The sequence below is a fragment of the Acanthopagrus latus genome, chromosome 7, assembly GCF_904848185.1.
Source record: "Acanthopagrus latus isolate v.2019 chromosome 7, fAcaLat1.1, whole genome shotgun sequence".
Taxonomy (NCBI): Eukaryota; Metazoa; Chordata; class Actinopteri; order Spariformes; family Sparidae; genus Acanthopagrus; species Acanthopagrus latus.
Window position 1 is genome coordinate 9,091,930 of NC_051045.1, and position 19,280 is coordinate 9,111,209.

Consider the following 19,280-nt stretch of genomic DNA (forward strand, 5'->3'; position numbering starts at 1 on the left):
GGGGTAACCTGATCCCCAAGGCAACTGTTGCCACTGCAAAACACTCAGTGAATGCACAGGCATGTCACAGCTTAATCGCTAACTAGCACCAGTATTAATTTTCTATATTTACCCTTGGAGTCATGCTATGATTTACTGCTAATAGAACTGTAATCACACTTCAGAGAGTTTATTTCATAAAGATTGGACTTTTGTGGTGGGCGACCAGGAGAACCTAAACTACATAATGAGACTACGTAAGAAAACAGCTTTATTTTTCTTTTTTTCTTTTTTTTTTAATTTCTAAGCGCCACTAGTCAACATGTTAAACATGTGCTGTGATTCTGTTCATCTAAATCTCATCACCGCAGCGGCTATAGCTCCCACACCAGTGTGTTTTCCTTGGGACGCAGCTCCAACTCCTGTCCGGCCGAGTCGCTGCCTGGTGGTCACTCCCATGACATTTCCCATCATCTCAGACTCTGACCTGATGTGGAGGTGCAATCAGGTGAGCGGGGAATCACTGACGCTTGATTCAGTATCTGACTGTTCTCCTTATCCTAATGGAGGTCGGTGTTTGTGAGGAAAGAAAACTTGAACAAATCTGATCCCTAGAGTATTCCAAGACTGAATCCTTTACATCCACCTTGGGTCCATAAACCCACCGTCAGTCTGGAGACACCAGCTGTTCACCACCACAACCACCAGAGGACACTCATCCTGCAGAGAAGAGAACATTACAAGTAGGAGTACCTGACTGATACTTAACGACAATTGATTTTTTACCTTAGAGTTCAAAGTGTCTGACTTATATTTTGCCGATGTGTTAGGTGTCATCAGGTGTGGCGAAAACCCTTTTACGGAACCAGCAGTGAGAGAGAGGAGTACAGGTAACATAATGAATGCTTTCATTTCACCTTAAGGTCTTTTTTCCCCCAGTAAATCTCTCCTGAAGAAGGAATGCAGTGTACTTCCTCAAGTTAATTTGTTACTCTTCTTCGTAGGAAGGAGTTACGAGATCAGTTAAAGAGGCAGATGGAGGAGAAATGTGCAACCCTGAAGCTGCAGCTGGCCGGGAAAGCGAAGGAAGCAGAGTACGTCTGTGAGGTGGACCGCCTTGCCCTGTCCGGTGATAGAGAGCAAACGATCCAACACCGCAAAGCAATGACGGCCTACAGGGATGAGAACAAGAGGGTACACTCCCACACATGCATTATGTATCCCCTGCTAATGCTTTTGTGTACATGCCAGCTGCTCTCAGGTTACAATACAGGGAGTGTTTGCGGTTATCCTCATTGCCATGTGTATTTGTGTGTGTGGGTGTGGGTGTGTGTGTGCAGCTAATGGAGCAGAGCTGGAGGGACAGAGCCCTAACACGCTCCCAGGAGGCCCTGAAGGAGAGAGAGCTGCTGTGCCTCAACCCCATTAACTGGAGTGGAACACTAAAATAGGGTGCACCTCAACAGCCAGAGTGAGGACTCATGCCTTACCGTAGCACTTTGGCATGTGTGAGTGTCAGATGGAAATGGGATGCAAAATGTGTTACATGTGATTAGCGCTGTGATAACCAGGAATATCTCTCCAGTGGACCTTCCGAGCTGGGGATGAACCAAAAGCTCTGCAGCATTCTTCTGAATATGTGAGAATGTTGCTATATTTCCAGTCTTACTTTATAAAGCTTCTGCGGTGGGTTCCTATACAGTCAGTTCAAAATTTTAAGTCCACCCAAATATGAAAATTTAGTCAGTATCTTCTCACTCCCATGCCAAGGGGAAATTTCTTAGTCCACAAAACATTTCTGGAGCTTTCCAACAAAACAGCATTGGAGCGTTGAGTACATGGGAACGTAAAAAAAAAATTCAAAATGGCTCCGTCTAGCTTGTCCTCCAGATTCCAAGTCTCCAAAAGTCCTGCGATCCCTAATTGATTGGAAAACTGATTCGAAAACGCTGTTTTGCTGTGAAGCTCCAGAAATGTTTTGTGGACTGTGAATCTTCACCTGATTTTCCATCAGCATGAGGGTAAGCAAATCATGACTGAATATTTATTTCTGTGCAAACTTGGAAGTCCTCCATTGCACTCATGCAGCAATGCAGAGGTACCAGATATGTCAGATATCAGATATCACATCCTTTCTTCCTCATTAAAATTGGCTAATGTAGTCTAGAGCTGCTAACCTAAAATAGAGATGCAGTGTTGGATACAGAGATCTGTTAATCAAATTATTATTATTTTTTTTTTACATCAAACTTCTCCCTTTAAAAAAAGATTTCCCCTATGATTGACTTCCTGCATTACCTTTAACTTATTGTGCAACAGAAAGTACAAAAGCATTTTCCACAAGCTATAATCTTTTTCCTCATTATGTTTTATGAGAGATTTTTGACAAAACAAAATTAAAAATTTGAACAAAAAACATGAGGAGTGACAGACTTTTTATTGTAAACCAATCTGAAAGAATCTGTGATGTATAATGGACAACAAACCAAAGATAAATTCAATGGATGGGTAAGAAGTGATTCTTCGGTGGTTTTCTAACATGATGCTACTATATCTGCCAGAATTACAATTCAGCAGATTAAAAAAAAAAAACTGCATTGAAAATGCACACATGAAATACACAGAGGAACTTTCAAGAGCAAAATATGATAAATATCTTCCCAATAAATATTGCTTTAAAATAATAGAAAGGCAACAAAAAATGGCTTTAATTGTCCACATAAGAGCTGGTATTTATCCAAGCACATTTCCTCATATCCTCATAAAAATGGTCATTAGCAATAATGATCATGATCCAGCAGCTGTCTTCCATGCCCAAGTTAGACAATAAATTAATACATACAGTGTAGTACCTTACATTTCAAATCCTATTTTCATGCATTGTTACTAAAAAGATTCATCCAGTGAGTAAGGAGGTAAAAAGTCATTCTGTGAACATAAATAACCAATGGATCATAATGGAAATATCCCAGAGTTTCCATGAATTTTCTTTTTGGGGTGATTGAGGATATACTTAAAATTCCCTTATCAAACCCCATGCCCAATGCAAAAAATAAAAAAAAGCTTAGGTGATGCAGTAACCTGGCACGGCCAAAACTTACGTACCATTCAGTCAATGGGGAAACCTCTGCTTCATCGCATTGAGATTATGGGAAAAAATGATGGAGGTGATAACAGGAGGTTTTGATTGTGTGGAAGAAAACGACATCATTTCTTGAGCAACATCGAGGCAAGATGAGACATCCAAATGCATAATAGATTATAACAATCAGTAGTGGTCTTCGTGTCACCCTTTTTCCCAACAAAGTTGAGGTAGGGGAAGTTCAGTTCTTTTATATCAGTGCAGTGTTGCTTTGCTATTCCTCTTCAAGATTCCTGGCATCAAAGCCTTCAAGTTCTCCCTTTTTCCTGCATTATCCTATGTGACCACATAGGTGAGCCCAAGCCCTTTCAAGTAACTCCCCAACCCCAAATAAATCCCTGAAAAGCTTAGCATTGCAGGGATGTTCTCCTGCCCACCGTTGAGTCTTATTCACCCTTACTGGCTGGTATTTCCAAGGTCCTTTCTCAAGTTGTGGCCCCAGACAGTCTAGCGTCCCTTCAGAAATCCATCCAGCATGATGTCTCCCTTTTCTGTCAGCCAGTATCCCGCCATGGCAGCCACACCTCCAATGAAAATGGCCGTGAAAACCATGTCACCCTTGGCAGCGAGTGTGGCCAGGGCGCAGATTACAACGCCGAAGAACATCTGCTGCAGCACAAGGACCTCCTCGTCTGTTATGTCGTCGAACAGGCCCTTCTCTGGCCCAGCTGCGGCGGAAGAGGAAAAGAGAACTTAGCCAACAGCTCTTTCGAAGATTTAATAATGTGTGAGTTCGCTTGTATACAAGCTCTACTAACCGGGAGGCTTATTCTCAACACAAATGCTATCTCTTCTAATGAATCCATCGGCACAGTCACAGTGGAAGGAGCCCTCCTCGTTGATGCAGGCCTCATTGAGTCCTGGGCATGCTATTGCACGTTCATTACATTCATCTATATCTGCATGAGGAAGTGAAATAAGACAGTTTAAAATCAGGAAATCAGGAAGATTAAGTTATGGCAACGAAAAATCTGTAAATCAGCGGTACGTCCTTACCAAGACACTTAGCTCCTTTCAATTTGTAGCCACGTGAACATTTCTTACAGCGTGCAGGACCACTACCCATGCAGCCCACACACGCCTGGTCACAGCCTGGGTACAACGAGGGCAAAGTGGTCAACATTACACACTGAAATGGGCATTGAATAGCATTATGTATGATCAACTATGAATTTGATATATAGTATATAGTGACATGAACAACCACCTGGAGGCGAGTATTAGTTACCAGAAAATTAATTGACTACTATTTTGATAAACAGTTGAAACTTTTAGTTATTTGTGAAGAAGATTTACTGCTTTTCTTTGTCATATGTGCCATTAAATTGAATGTCTTTGGGTTTTGGACTATTGATCAAATAAATGAGGGAATTTAAATAGAATTCCTTGAGCTGTGGGAAATTATAAAAGCCATTTCTGAAATGCTGTTAAATAAAATAATTCAATAATGAAAATAATTGTTAATCAAAAATCTCTGTGATAACATTTAGTCAAACGTTTTAGCAAATCTTCTACATGTAACTGTAAACATGCACACACCCGCATCACACTTAAAAAAATAGCTGAAAAGTGAAAAATAACAGGAAATGTACATCTATACTTCTGGAGGGAAGCAAATTTAGGTAAAATACGGTATTAGTAAGTTTAAACAGCCAGTACAAGAGAGCATACCTCTGCATTCATATGATCCATCTGTGTTGTGACAGTAGGTGTTAGAAGGACAACGAGCCAGCTCTGTGCCACACTCATCAATGTCTAAGAGACATACAAGGGCAGTCAAATGACACATCCAGGAAACTGGCACTGAGTCAATGAAATGTGACCACTTGAACTCTAAATCCACACTCACCCACGCACTTGTTGTCATGCAGCATCCAGCCGGGCTTACAGTCAAGGCATTTGTAGTCCTGTGGCCCGGCACATTTCTTACATGAGTGGTAGCAAGCTACAGAGGGTGACAGACGGATGAGGAGACAGCGAGAGGGTCAGTTTTGGATGACCTCAAACAGAATTCAGTCCATGTAGAGGGGTGAGACTTTTGTCTGAGGTACCTGCGCAGGCGCCTGTGCTATCGTTGGAGCTTTTCTCTCTGAAGTAGCCGTCAGCACAGCTCTGGCACAGATGGCCCGAGTATCCGGGATCACAGACACACTCTCCATCTCCAAGGCGAGTCCCCTCCCCCTCGCAGCGCCCCAGGCCTCCACACACACCGCCAGGGCCGGATGGACATTCTGTGTTTCACAAAAACGTAGTTGGTATTGCAGTTTTTTTTTCATATAGTGAAGAGGGTTTGTCATGGTAAGATTTTCTATACTGATATCAGGAAGCTTGTCTTTATTTGTATGTGTTTCACACCTTTGCAGTCAGGTCCAAAGCGTCCTGGTGGACAGCAGAGCCTCAGCTCCTCAATGCACAGCCACTCAAACAGGTCTGGTGCCTCCTGCTGCCTGCAGGACACACAAATCATATCAGTCATCAAGTTAAAACAGGAGCCGGGTAATTAATCTCAACAAAACATAATTGTAAACACAGCTTTGCCCAATATTGTCTCAATTAAAAAAGAAAACTTGGGTTTAAAACTTATTTAATTGCAGAATGTCATTTTTTCTAATTACAGGACACTAATTGCTTAAATACTGAATGGTGACATCCCCAATTTTGTTTTCCCATTAAATTACAGCTTATTTTGAATTCGCCGCTCCTCTGTGATTCACCAAAAACACAAAACAAAATTAGAAGTCGACAACATACTGGACGCATCGCATTTACCTGTGGAACCACCATGTCTCCACTTGGTCCTCGATCTGCTCGAGCAGCTGGTTACATTCAAAATCTGTTTTTTCACAAGCAGCTTCTACGATCTCCAGGAGCCGAGTCTCACTGAAACAAGGGGCAAATTAATTAGAGATGTTAGATCAAAGCAGAGTAGCAGAACAGATGCCGTCCCACCCACACACCCCAAAAGAATAGTGGAGCATTACTCTGGTCCACTGAGAGGTTTAAATCCCCTTAAAGTAGATGATCTTATGTAATCACTCACACATTAAAAACATTTTTAATAGTTCCACTGATATGATTTCAAGAAATACCAAAGCAGAAGTTGGCTGTGTGACAATATTTATATGACCATTCAGATTATCTGTTAGTCCTTTCCTTCTGGTGTTTGTGATCCAAATATTAAGTGAGTACACACTCCCTGAAGATTAAAAAAAGGGTAGGTGGGTTCGCTTAAAACTCTCTTACCTGCGTGCATACTTTGCCAGCTTCTCCTCTTCCCAGGCAGTGTTGCCTCCCCCAAAGTTCTTGTTGGCTGTATTCTCCAAGCCCTAAAAAGAGGAAAAATCTCAGGACTCAGGAATACTGGAAAACTTAGCTCGAGACGAAAAGCACATTGGTTCAGTAACTCAACTGCAGTACCTTTATGAAGCTCTCTGTGAGTTTTCGGCAGGTCTGGCACGGCGCAGTCTGGACCCTCACCACTGAGAGCTCGGAGAGAAGCACCAGAGCGGGCAGGAACGGCCAGGCCAACCACATGATCCTTCACGGGGGGGTTGGGGGCAGCAATGTATGATAAATGTAAAAAAATGTTCAGGTTTGAATACATGATGATAGAAAAGCTGGTTATCCACACATCATAGTAGGGGCGGGACAATAACATATTTTATCTGGGATCCCCTTAATAAACACTCACAATAAGGTGATTGTGGTGAATAATAATTGTGAATCAATATAATCATAAATAACAGTCCTGTATTAGTTTCCTAACTTATTTTAGTTTGTCTCAGCCTGTCAACATGACTTAAGGCACAGCTTACACATTATATCCCCCAAACACACAAGTTAAATCTGAGTGCATAAATATGGTTCCAGAGTAAAAAACAAGATGAGGTTACCACAGTTTATTTGTCCTTTATTTGTGCCAAAGACCTTATGATTCACGTTTACCGATTTAAAGCTCTATGATTTTGCAAAAAAAATGTATAGGTCTTTGTTCCCCAACAAAATAAAAAGTTAAAGTGACTCCCGTATGTTTAAGCTACATGTTAAGAACACTGTTGATGATATGGAGATAATATTGTGTATTGCAATTATGTTGGGACAGGATAACTATGACATGACATTTTTCTATCGTGCCATGCCTACACATAGGTACAAAACAGGGTAACACCTGCACACTTACTCTGTACCCCAGAAGATAAATCTAAACTGAATTTGATCCCTCTTTGGATCTTTATCAAATCGGACCCGGTGAAGATGAAAGTGGGATCGTAGCATTGTCTTTATTTAAAATTCTGTTGTATGGAGTAAGTGTAAGTTTCATTTATAAGGTTTTAATACCTGATCATCACTTTCAATTATGATGAAGCACTCTTATCATCTTAGAAAAGCCTTGTTTCCCTAGAGACCCAAACAGAGGACTGCATGGGTTTTTACTGCAACAAAGCAGTATGAACATCTGTATAATGTGAAGCAATCGATCCATAGTCATGCAATATTTATACCATGGGGCATGATGTTCAGTATTTACTGGGATTTTCACTCTGGTATTTTTAAGCTGTCGTCTTATAGTAGTAAAACTGTATTATGTTGCTGTCCTGCTCTATAGTTCACCCTCTGTCACGTCAAACGTATATTAATTTCATAAAGATTTAAGTTATATTCATCATTTAGGTGTTTAAACATAGTATCTACATACACTCATCAAGTAGCTCAATGGCAGTTCTTCAAATGTTGTTAAATTAAGTCAGTCTCATTAGAAAAAGCTTTAAAAACACATAGCTCAGTCTGGTTGGGATGCTCCTCTTTCACTATTAGCTTAGCCGTTAGCTAGCTCAGCATCAGCACCACAAAATTAGCCAACTAGCAGCCGGCTAAGGTCAATAGTTAGCTGCTAGCCTCGGCTAACGTTGTCTATCACAGTCTGCCGATCAGTCTTTCAAGTCTACTCAGCGGTAGTCTAGTCTGCTGAGTAATATTAAACGCAGTTATTGGAAAGCTAGCTAGCTAGCCGAAGTGTTTATATTAGCTCTCCTGGTCCTACCTTGTTGAAAAGCCACTACGTCTGCTGCACCACTGATGATTGTCTGACTCCCCTGCTGGCTCGCACAACTGCAAGGCGCAGTTTCACATTTTTGGGGGGGGGGGAAAGAGCAGCTTTCAAAGCTTCGAGTGAGCCATTAGAGTCGGCAACGCCAGCCGGCTGAATGACGAGCTAGCTAGGCTAAATGTGTTCGCTCGGGCTGCGCTGGGGTGAATCAATGAGCGGCTTCCAGTTGGTTCTCTGTGGTCCGAACAGCTGAGCCACACGCACAGGATCAGGATATGGCACCACCCAAACCCGCTGGGATTTAACTCATCAACCAATCAGTCGGCATCCAGTTTCCTCGCAGACGGGGCGCGTGTGCCAGTGATGTCATGTTGACGGTACATTTGAAATCACAGGACGTGTCGCAGCTCTCAGACCGTCCACAGTAACAGGTCAGATGCATTTATAAAACACAGTTCAACAACCTGCATGTAGAAACCCAAAGACAACACATCTGTGAGAAAAGGAAAGGATGAGTCAGAATTGATTATATGGATAATTCATTTTTTCTCATGACAACCTAAAAAAAAAAAAAAAAACACTTCACTGTGACAACCTTAAAGGATAAGTTCACCCAAAAAATGACAATCCATTGCCTTCTCGGCTTCATGTGGATGGAAAGTGGGCTGACGTTTCATAGTCCACCACAGATTTCTAGAGCTTTGCAAGGGAAACAGAATTGCAGCATTCACCTAAAAAGCTCAAAGGAACACTATGTCATGGAGGCCTACCTCTGCACACACACATGATCTTCTGCCATGTTTGTAATGAACGTAAACTGACACTGGGTTTCAGTAAAGAAGAGCATCTGGCGACATGAGTCAGACAGATTCTTTATTCAATCCCACTGTAGAATGATTGAAAATAAGAGTTAATCCCAGTGAAGATAAAACACAGTATAAAATTGACTCACCATGCCTGGACAAAGCACTTGTGTTCAAACTCAGGTAAATAAATAGCGTATTTTTGATTATTATTTCTTTCTTCATGTCTCTCCAGGATGACACATGCAATAAATACAAATGCAGAATATCAAATACAGGTAAATATTTCAAACACACAGACACACAATAGCTCAGTTTAAAGCTGTAGAACAACTCAAAACTGAGCCTTTAGTAGTGGTGAGGTTTTAATGTTGAGCACTTTCAGCAAGATCTCAAGCTGAAACAACCCAGCTTTTATTTGAAACGTAAACCAGCAAATGCAAAAAGCTGCTCCCAGAGTCAACTCACTATTGGCTCGGCATCCCGAAACTGAAGCTTGTGCTCCCACAATCAGACCCATTCCACTTCAGTGACCTTAGGGCTCGAGTCAGGGCTGGATGGAGGCGTAACAAGACATGGCTGCAAGGGCACCGTTTCCCCCGAGTCTTCAGCTCCCACCCCGACACAACTCTGAGACACTCCTGCCAGGTTTAACACCGTAGTCCCTGCCGTGAACCCCGACAGCCCTCGTGCCAGAGCCCGGGACGCCATCCTGAGCCCCCCTGCCCTTTTCCGTCTGGCTGACGCTGTGGTTATTTGCCGAGCCCCGGCCAGTTCAGTCAGGAAACCCAGGCTCTGGGAGGGGAGGCTGTAGACGTGAAGGCCGCGGAAAAGTTCTGGCAGCGGCCGGAAACCCCCTGGAGGCTTGGGTGGAAGTGATTCAAACTGCACCAACATAAACCGCTCACCGGCGCGGCCCTGTAAATAGTCTGCAAGAATGCAGCTAAATGAAGCAGTAAAAACATCGACACATTGAGAAGAGGCAGTGAAGCTTCCCGCCTCCTCTTCCTCCATGTCTGCCTTACTTTCCCTGGGAGCATTTCTCTCCCAGCTCCGAGCTCCCCATTCTTCAGCCCTTATCCAGCCGGCCTTGGTGAGGACCAGCACCACTTTGCCCCCTTGCTTTTGCAGTCGATTGAGTCTTGAATGGAGCCAAGGCACAGGGCCCAGGACGCTGAGCTCAGACCTGCTCCACAGGTCTACAGACACGCTGAAGCCCAGGGCTTGGAGGGTCGTGCCCAGGTGACATATCAGCTCCGGCAAAGCCTGGTCGTCATCGGGTGGGTACAGCAGCACCACATGACCCCCACCCACAGCACCTGGAACAGAGAAATAATTAACACCTTTTGGTTAGTCAGAAATACTCTTGATTTTGTTAGTTTACTTGATTATACCTGTTGGTTTAATGTGAAGCTAACACCAGGAAACACATAGCTTAGCATGGCTTTGCACAAAAACTGCAGAAACTTCGCTCTTCCCAGGTTACAACAAAACTGCTCCGAGGCCGCGTTAGCTACCGTTGGACAGAGCCAAGCTAGCTGTTTCCAACTGTTTTCTGTCTTTGTGTGAGGCTAAGTTAATAGCTGCTAGCTGTAGCCTTATGTTGAATGGACAGATGTGATGAATGTAGCGACCAGAAGTGTATTTTTCAAAAACATAGGACTTCCTTCAAGTAGATTCAAACTATGGGACAGGATAAGAGATTTGTTTTCCCTCTTTCTGTTGTGAAGAATTGGCCAAAATAGCATTAACAGTAGCTAGCTAACACTAACACAAGCTAATACAGAATATACATTAGATTATAGGACAAAAGACTAGGATGTGCGATTAAAAAACTGAATCGTAAGAACACAACTATCAGACATTGGGACAAATTTCAAAGTCAACCAGCATAATTGGTAACCCACTGGCTACTGTTAGCATTCAACCTCTTAGTTAACATTACTGTTTGATTACATTTATTTCGTTTCACTTCAGGACTTAAATAAATGTGCCCAAGGTATGCATAGATATTTTACAATAACATAGGCCTTTCTTATGGTAATGTTGATTAGGGACTGGTTCAGTACTAACAATAGCTGTTGTATGTTGGAAGCTAATGGGTCCACAAATATGTAGTTTTACCTTGAAATAAGCAGTTAATTCACTTTTTTGATTCCCTGTGTTTATATGTCTTGGAACACAGCTGTGTGACAGCTTTCCTGAGAGTGATAGCCAACGTGTTTAAATGGTCTATTATTAAATAGTCAGCATTACGTATACCTTTAACATCATCTTCTTTCAACCATCTCCACACGTAGCCTGAAGGGAGAACAGAAGCACACATTAAGGTATTTTTGCTAAGGTGCTATTAATATTCGATGACCTACAAATAGAAGAACTGACCTTTCAGGACCCCTTGTACAAAATAGGCTCCCAGTACGACCAAACACACAAGTAGTAATCCGATGAGAAGTGGCAGGCTCCATCTCCATCGAGACGCTGAAGAATTAATCAATCATTATGTAAAAACCTCTTTAAAAAACAAGTGCACGGTGACTGCCACTTCCTTCTGAAAATATGTAGCTTGTTCCAGCTGATAAGAGTTAAACATTAAACACACTCAACCTGGATCTCAACAGTAAATAACAGTCTTACTTGCAAATGGACAGTGGGGCTCTAGGTGTGACTCCATCCCCTTTATCTTTATCTAAAAAAGAGTGCATGGGTTAAGATTAGCACAGTGTCTACTGAAGGACACAGTGGAATATATGTACAAGATTACATTGAATATATCAGGACAAAGACAAAGATCACCTGAACACAAAGCAGAGGATGTGACGACACGTTGAACTCTCCTGTTTCCTGGGAGAAAATTATGAAATGATGCAGTGTCAGCAAAATGTTTAAATTATTGTAAGTAAAACTACCTGTGGGCAGAAAATCCGTTATTAGGTGTAAGTAGGCCTTATACTTTTACATATTATTATTATTATTATTATTATTATTATTATTATTATTATTATTATTATTATTAGATTATTGTTAAAAACCACACTGGTTGCACAACATTTTTTAAACAAGTCCCTATCTTCTTAAGTTGTTACACAGAATGCTCCAACACTGTTTTGCTGTGAAGCTCCTGAAACTTGACTTGGCTTTCCATCTGCATCAGTGCTGAGTGGACAATGACTGAATGATGACTGAATTTTCATCTTTGGGTGAACGTTTCCCTTAAAAGTGAAGTCGTACAGCAACTTTTTTTTACCCAATATCTATTGTGCGTTGCACTCCAGCCAGCTTGCACGTGGTTGTCGAGCCTCTGTCTGGAGCCTGTCACCTCCTCACACTGGCCCCCTGCCAGGTCCTTCTTGCAGAGCCACACCTCTGCCTCCAGTCTGCAGGGGGCAGTCACATTCCAGCTCAGCCCTGTGCCAACCCCTCTCACCTGACACTCCGCCACAGAAACAGACACGTTGTGCTGCATTCTTTCCAAGACGTCTGAAAACAAAAAAACATTGCGCGTTGCGAAAACTTTTATTGTGCAGTTTCATCTTGCTCTCCGTTTGACCTCTGAACTCTGTTTTTACCTTGTTGGTGTTTGAATGGGCAGGATTCCATTCGAAGGGGCTTTCCCTTCCACCACACCTGCAAACAGAGGTGCTCAATTTCATTTTCTTCATTCACAAAGTTTTACAGATGTCTTTTCTTGCCAGTTGTAAGTAAAATGTCTACTACCTGAAAGCATAGGCACGGTGCAACCAAGTATGATGAAATTACCATTTCTCTTTTGCCTTTGGGCTGCAATGGTAAAAAAAAAAAAAAAAAAGAAATTTTAGTTAAAAAGCTACACGCAGACAATATTATTATTATTATTATTTTTACTAAGATAGTGAAACTATAGAACAGTTTTGAATATTGACTGACCCACGGAAGAAACTCTCCAGGCATTTCATTCCAAACCATCTGGCACATGATCTCATCTTGTCTGGCATCAGCGTTTTCCAGCTGGAGGAGGACGACGTTTCTCTTATGATCAGTGACAGCTCGGAGTCTCGGGGCTGAGACAGAGACGCATCAATCATAAGTAACCTCAACCGTCTAAGCTGAGCTTTATCACTCAACAACTGTGTATACTGGCACTGCCTTGGTCATTAACCTCTGCATTACACAGGATACAAGCTCAGCAAGATGAACAAGTAAAGGCAGAGCAAAACTGACGCTCATTCATCACATACCATCACATGCCGCCACAGTCCACCCGAGCCTCGTGGAGCAAACTGTAAAAAGACAAGTGAACGTTCAGTGAGATTTGTGGTTGGTAGTTTAGCATGTCTTTGCTTACGCTGCAGCACTTAACCTCACCTTCTTCTAAAGATGGGACTGTAATATTTTGAACCATGTGAGCTCCACTTGAATGTCCGTCAACGCTGACCACAACAGGACTGCCGAACGTCACCTTTTCTGTCAACAGAAGCTGCATTTGCAGGAAATAAGAGCGTTTAAATAACTAAGTAGCACAAATATTGTGGAAACTAGTCTTTGAACAGTTCAGTAAGACTGGGTGCAACACTTTTGCCCTTTTTCCACCAACATGGAACCGGTTCTGTACTAGTTGGTGCACCGAATCGCAAACTTTTGGAAACAAAAAATGTCAAATTTACTTGACCTGAACTGCAATCTATAATGGACGTGTCATATTCTACAGGTCATGCATTGGGCAACGCTCTCTTGTTGATGACGCGTCCCTGATTACCCACAATTACACTCAAAACTGCTGGAAACTATAGATTGATTTGAAGAACTCTCTTACATTTTTGTATTAAGGATGGATGTTATGTTGGTTTGTTGGTTGCAAAGATATGCAAAGATGCTTGGTAACTATTTGGGTTGATGAGAACTGCTCGCCTGCCGCAGATGCCAAAACAAATTTTCCTGCTTTGAGCTTGACTTCCTTGTTATGTGGCCCAATGAATATTCCCATCAGTCTGTCCAGCTCAGTCCACAGACTTTACATTGTGATGATGTCAGAGGTGATTAACATTTTCTTGGCTCAAGGAAAGTTTGACAAATAGAAAACCTCCATGGATACAAAAAAGTTTTAACAGAAAGAGTCTGAGTTGACTTCAATTGGAGTTTAAGAGATCCCAACAATTCAGCTTGCAACTCTTTACAAAGAGTTGCACGCTGAATTGTTGGGATCTCCTGGTTTAATCTTAATAATTTGCTGCATTTTATGAGCTCTTATAAGTAAAAAGTCTTATCGATAAAATGACACTTACAGAGTAAATCTACATAGTTACTTCCAGAGACTAGTTAATTAATCATCAACGGAAACTGCGTGAGGAAGTTCCTTCAGCCCTGCACAATATATACTACCTTGTGTGTGGGCTGTCGAGAAGCTTGGACTAAACCGGAGTAGCTCGGTCTAAACTGGAGCAACTTGCAAAGTTCATTGGAGCCGGGGGAGCTGAGACACACTTTCACTAAACCTGTAACGCAGAGAGAGGAAGAAGAAGAAGAAGAGGAAGAAGAAGAAGAGAAATATTAAACCTTTTGATTATAGTGAAAAAAGTAAATTATGGAATACAAAGTGTGTGACTTTGCGTGAGTTTTGCTCCTCTACCTTTTGGCTCAGGAAGCACAAACTGACCGCTTCCTGTGTTTGTGCTCGACTCCACCTCCTCTTCATCATTATGGTCACCAGACTCCCCAGAAGCCTGCTTTACATTATCCACTTCTGCAACAAGACGTGTCATCCGTGAGTACGTCAGTGGAAAACAAACTGTTTTAGAGCCAGCTCACTAATGGACAACAACAACAACTATGATAAGAATACAGGAAGAACTGACAAAAATAAGGCTAGCATTTACTGTCAGAGGGAAAGTGCACCATGACTCACTGACATTATAAACATACTTAAGATACAGACCATGTGCTGTGATGATGATCTGCAGGCATGGTTCACATTCTTGGCCGTTGGTGCAGCACAGAACCGCCTCAAGCTGCACGTATGTGACATTCACTGTGTCAGTAGGGTCGGGCAGGGCGGCAGTGAACAGAGAGGCTGCGGAGAGAAAACAGCAAATTCTGCTCTTAGACAAACCGCAGACTGACACTCTCTGGCGTGAGGTAATTACGCTGAAAATGTATCCTGTAGTTACCTGAGCTCACGTGGCAATCAGTCAAACCCTGAAGAGAGAAAAGTCGTGGATGAAAATTGAATGACGACAATCCCACTCATCTATAATGAAGCACACCTCTTAACTGCAGTACGCCTAAAGTAGAAAACAGCCCCACCACGAGTTAACGTCCACAGAATTAAAGGTAAAATTGCTCATTATGAAGGTTATTCTGTAAAATTCTTCAGCTAAAAGGAGTGAATACAGAAGCGGATGTGGTGAGGAGCTTCAGAAGTTGTCAGAATAATCTGAATTACATTTTTGTATCAATATGTGAGGCATGTGGAAATGTTTTACCAACTGTGACTTCTGATGCCAAATACTTTGTCTATTGTGAGATGGGTATGTGTGATAAACTGAAGCTGCCACATGTAGGCAATCTTTGTTTTTCGGGGGTGTAATTGCTCAACTATTGCTTTTTTTTGTAACTATTTATGGAATGCAATATATTTTTACCTCCAAAAAGCATGTTATATTGGTTTGTTGACTGCAAACAAACAAACAAAAAAAAACACAGGACAGGTTTCTAAAAAAAAACAAAAACAAAAAACAAACAAACAAAACATGGATGGAGGATCGGTCTCTGCCCAGAAAAGACTTCTGGTCATTGTGATGTGATTATGATCATTTTTTTGTTATTTTCTCAGGTAATAATGAATTGATCTCCATGCAAAAAAATAAATAAAAATCGGGTGTATTTTGGAGGCTGGTATCTATGTGTGAGAACGATGTGAAGCGGATCCTAGAGCTCTCTGGCTAAAATCATTGTGAAGCAGTTATGGGTGTGTTAAAATGTGGCGCTATCAAGTGTGATATTGGATTCGGTTGACTGAATTAACAGGGCCTTGGCAGAGGTACGCGCTCTGTTGTAACGTATTTTTATTTCAAAGTTTGATGAAGCGGCAGTGATCAAAAATCAATTACTTGATCAAAAAGCAAATTAATTGGCATTTAACCTGATGATCAACTGATCATTTCATTTACAAGTTCCACCTTATTAAATGTCAGGATTTGCTGTTTTTTTCTTTGTCATTATGAGAGTAAACAAAGAGTCTTTGGGTTTCAGAGTGTCAGTGAGACAAAAGAAGCTTTTTACAAACGTCACCTTGGGCTCTGGGAAATTTTTAAAATTTTTCAGCATTTTTCAAAAACAAAATCACACATTATCCAGACTAAACGACTAATCAATACTGAAATCAAATTGACAATGATGATAATGATGATGATTGTGAGTTGCAGCCCAAACACATTATCAGTGAAAACTACAGACAGGTGAGAAACTAAAAGAAAAAGAGTGTTCAGAATATCATTTCAGGAGGAATAGCGAGGATCATTTTGGATCACGTTCGACATCCCTTCGCTTTCGTGATGAAACTGATCCCATTACCCAAACATAGCACATAAGGTGTTACTGTATCCCTCAGCATGACAAACCACAGCCTCCACAATCAAACACAACAAATGACTGAACACACACACACACACAGAGAGTTTTCTAATCCTTTGTTGTAATGGTTGATCTTGTCTGCTGCTGTAAAGTCGTAATTATTATCATGTGCAGCTACAGTACATATGCTGACTCTGATTTGTTTGATTAACTTCTCTGGAAAAAGCTACGACCAGCCTCAGTGGAACTGGAGCAGTGGAGTAAGGTTTCATGCTCAGGCACAATAGTAAATAAGTAATGGACATTAAACTCTCTCTCTCTCTCTCTCTCTCTCTCTCTCTCTCTCTCTCTCTCTCTCTCTCTCTCTCTCTCTCTCTCTCTCTCGCTTCTAGCTCACTCAAAACATGAAGCTTTCGAGCTGTAATGTTTTAATTTTCATAGACAACAACGATCAAAGCTTGGAGCACACTTCATCGATCACAGTCCACATGGGTCACTCACAACAGAAGCCCCCCCTGCTGCTTCAGCCTGGTTCATCCTTCTTTAGCTCTGAACACATCACGCTGACTTGTTACCTCGCTGCAGGTGAGATCAGGTGCGTGTCGGTCCACCGTCCCCAGCGCTCTCGCGGACACGGACGGCCAGAAGCGCAGCAGCAGTGACAGCAGCAGCAGCAGCAGCAGCGGCGGCGGCGGCGGCCGGACGGAGCCATGTGGCCCCCGGAGGAGCGCAGGAGCCATGTCTTTGGAGAGGGCGCGCCTCTGTGCCCGGCACAGCGCGCACGACTCCTGCCCCGCGGGGGGTGTCCCGTCATCCGACCCACAGAGAGCGAAAGCCCGTTACCCTTTACACGAGCAACACAACATCACACTGGGGTGTACTCGGAAAAACCACCATCCTAACGGCTGGCCGTGGTCCCGTCGCGTTTATGGCACTCCTTTCTCTCTGACGCCCTCTTCTCGGGAACCGACGGCTCAGAGGTGATGGGCGTGTCACACCTGGAGAGAGGCGACCTGACACTCTCCACATGTTCCTGTTTGTGTGTGGGCGCGTTAATCATTCAACGGAATGTAGGTAATACATAAGCTATGAGTCAGCATTATAGATACATATTTCAACTGGAATCAAGTTCTTCTAACTTTCTGATGAGTTTCAATCAACTTCATTAAAAATGAGTTTCTAAAGAAGTTATGGGCAGACCTCCCAGCATGCATTCTTTGGAAGTGAAAACTTTCCTCAGAACTTTGTTTTTCATAGCTGGAAGAGAGCCTGTGAGATGTGAATGTGCAGTGTGACTGTAATGTCCTACGTTTGAAGATAAGGTCGTTTTCACAATAATTGAAAACAGTGATAATCACGATAAAGATTCGTGTCTTCCCCTTTCACAGTTTCAATCTTGGTGGGTTTCTTTCAACAATGTGCATGTAATGCAGAAATAAAAGGCTTCAGTCACACATATAAAGATTAAAAAAACAACAACACTAATTTAATACAGTCAGGTAGACTTTATAAGTTAGGCAGAAATGACTTTGTCATCTTTGGGAGTCCAGTCAAATGACATTGAATGTTTTGTGCTGACTCAGATTAATCTAGGAGTTGAATTGTTATTAAAGGGAAATTCCACAATCTTCAAAAAGTTGGCCCTGTATTTGCATGTTCTGGCATGAAAATGATTCATGCTTACCAAGTATCAGTCTACTAGCTGCAATGGCGGCAACTGGATCTCTTGGAGCAAACTCCAAGTGTCAAAGCCGCCTTCTCCTAAAGTGCTTGTTTTTGCCCCCGATGGGCTGAGGTTGTTATTCTAAGTGTCTGACAACACCACAAGATGACTCCTCTTATGGACCTTTTATTCAGTACTGAGATCTGGTTTGCTACCAGGAACACATGGGGAAGTCTCTCTCTGAAACCTGGCAATGAAGACAACATGCAGAATGAGCGAGATGAAGGGGCGAGTGTGGACTCTACTTTGGAGGAACCGCCATCAAGAATTCTTTTTTGACAGTATACTTGTGAGTGAGGCTTGTGTTTAAAACACTTATGATATTGCATGACTTGAAGGTTTTCCCTCTGAAGGAATAGTTTTCTTAGTTAAGTCATGTTTCATCCTCAGCTTGTCAGTTGTGTCAGTTTAACAGCTGAAACAATTGGAGCCGTGTGAGTCAGGTGGACCGATTCCAAAACTTTTGGTGCGCAGCAATCATTTATACACATGGCTCGGGCTCGATCGCAGCATAATTCCTTCTTTAAGGGACCTTTTTAAAAGAAATGTTGATTTTTGAGTCTTGTTCCAAACTCGTCAAATAATGACGCTTTGAGATAGTGGGATGGGTTGGTCGCCATCCCAAAGTGTCAGTTTTTGACATTTGGGAGTGAGAAAACTCTTTTGGTTGTCTCTGCCTTTTTACATTTAAGCACAAGCGAATTGATAACAAGTTTAAAAATTTCAAGATAAAAAATGTTTTTGTTTTCAGTGACTTGTGTGTCACAAGCATGTGACAAAAAACAGCCTAAGGCGTGTTGGCTTGGCAGAGGATGCCGACCGTTGCCAAATTACAAGCAACGCAAACTGTTGCCGATGACAAACCCATCAGATAAGGTTAAGTGTTTTCTTGCCTGTCTGGCGGATAGAGATGGCAGCACTGGGCCTTGTGTTGGATCTCACTCGACCATCACTGTACCAACTTCACGCCGTTAATGTGTTTCTTTTGAAGCCTCTAACTGAAATGCTTACACCCGGAGCAGTGTAAGGTGGTTCAGC

At 42.2% G+C, this 19,280-nt stretch overlaps 3 protein-coding genes across 3 annotated transcripts; 1 reads left to right on the forward strand and 2 right to left on the reverse strand.

Moving 5' to 3' along the window:
- Positions 1-20: 20 nt before the first annotated feature.
- Positions 21-2,400, forward strand: LOC119022582. Its single transcript, XM_037103592.1, has 6 exons — positions 21-236; positions 351-487; positions 595-722; positions 810-869; positions 984-1,173; positions 1,320-2,400. The coding sequence occupies exons 1-6, from the start codon at positions 227-229 to the stop codon at positions 1,428-1,430; spliced, it is 636 nt and encodes a 211-aa protein (XP_036959487.1). The 5' UTR covers positions 21-226; the 3' UTR covers positions 1,431-2,400.
- Positions 2,398-8,627, reverse strand: LOC119022579 (protein disulfide isomerase Creld1). Its single transcript, XM_037103590.1, has 11 exons — positions 8,163-8,627; positions 6,539-6,659; positions 6,365-6,447; positions 5,891-6,001; positions 5,477-5,568; positions 5,173-5,352; positions 4,971-5,066; positions 4,793-4,876; positions 4,118-4,213; positions 3,880-4,020; positions 2,398-3,789 (listed from the first exon to the last, which is right to left on the reverse strand). The coding sequence occupies exons 2-11, from the start codon at positions 6,653-6,655 to the stop codon at positions 3,569-3,571; spliced, it is 1,221 nt and encodes a 406-aa protein (XP_036959485.1). The 5' UTR covers positions 6,656-6,659; positions 8,163-8,627; the 3' UTR covers positions 2,398-3,568.
- Positions 8,628-8,897: 270 nt separating this feature from the next.
- Positions 8,898-17,679, reverse strand: wu:fl23c11. The gene is made up of 16 exons (XM_037103587.1): positions 17,095-17,679; positions 15,115-15,142; positions 14,883-15,017; positions 14,577-14,690; positions 14,330-14,442; positions 13,316-13,427; positions 13,189-13,230; positions 12,878-13,011; positions 12,689-12,751; positions 12,541-12,598; positions 12,219-12,451; positions 11,768-11,815; positions 11,609-11,660; positions 11,357-11,452; positions 11,234-11,272; positions 8,898-10,290 (listed from the first exon to the last, which is right to left on the reverse strand). The coding sequence occupies exons 1-16, from the start codon at positions 17,257-17,259 to the stop codon at positions 9,482-9,484; spliced, it is 2,241 nt and encodes a 746-aa protein (XP_036959482.1). The 5' UTR covers positions 17,260-17,679; the 3' UTR covers positions 8,898-9,481.
- Between the last annotated feature and the right edge of the window lie 1,601 nt (positions 17,680-19,280).

Excerpts from the sequence above, each read along its gene's own strand:
- LOC119022582 (XM_037103592.1), top strand. Across the intron at positions 723-809 it reads CAGAGAAGAGAACATTACAA|GTGTCATCAGGTGTGGCGAA; the intron begins GTAGGAGTACCT and ends CCGATGTGTTAG. Across the intron at positions 1,174-1,319 it reads ACAGGGATGAGAACAAGAGG|CTAATGGAGCAGAGCTGGAG; the intron begins GTACACTCCCAC and ends GTGTGTGTGCAG.
- LOC119022579 (XM_037103590.1), bottom strand. The coding sequence starts at position 6,655 with ATGTGGTTGGCCTGGCCGTTCCTGCCCGCTCTGGTGCTTCTCTCCGAG. Across the intron at positions 5,067-5,172 it reads TAGCACAGGCGCCTGCGCAG|CTTGCTACCACTCATGTAAG; the intron begins GTACCTCAGACA and ends CACCCTCTGTAG. Across the intron at positions 4,021-4,117 it reads GAAAGGAGCTAAGTGTCTTG|ATATAGATGAATGTAATGAA; the intron begins GTAAGGACGTAC and ends TTCCTCATGCAG.
- wu:fl23c11 (XM_037103587.1), bottom strand. The coding sequence starts at position 17,259 with ATGGCTCCTGCGCTCCTCCGGGGGCCACATGGCTCCGTCCGGCCGCCG. Across the intron at positions 13,012-13,188 it reads GACTGTGGCGGCATGTGATG|CCCCGAGACTCCGAGCTGTC; the intron begins GTATGTGATGAA and ends TCTCTGTCTCAG. Across the intron at positions 11,273-11,356 it reads TGTACAAGGGGTCCTGAAAG|GCTACGTGTGGAGATGGTTG; the intron begins GTCAGTTCTTCT and ends TTCTCCCTTCAG.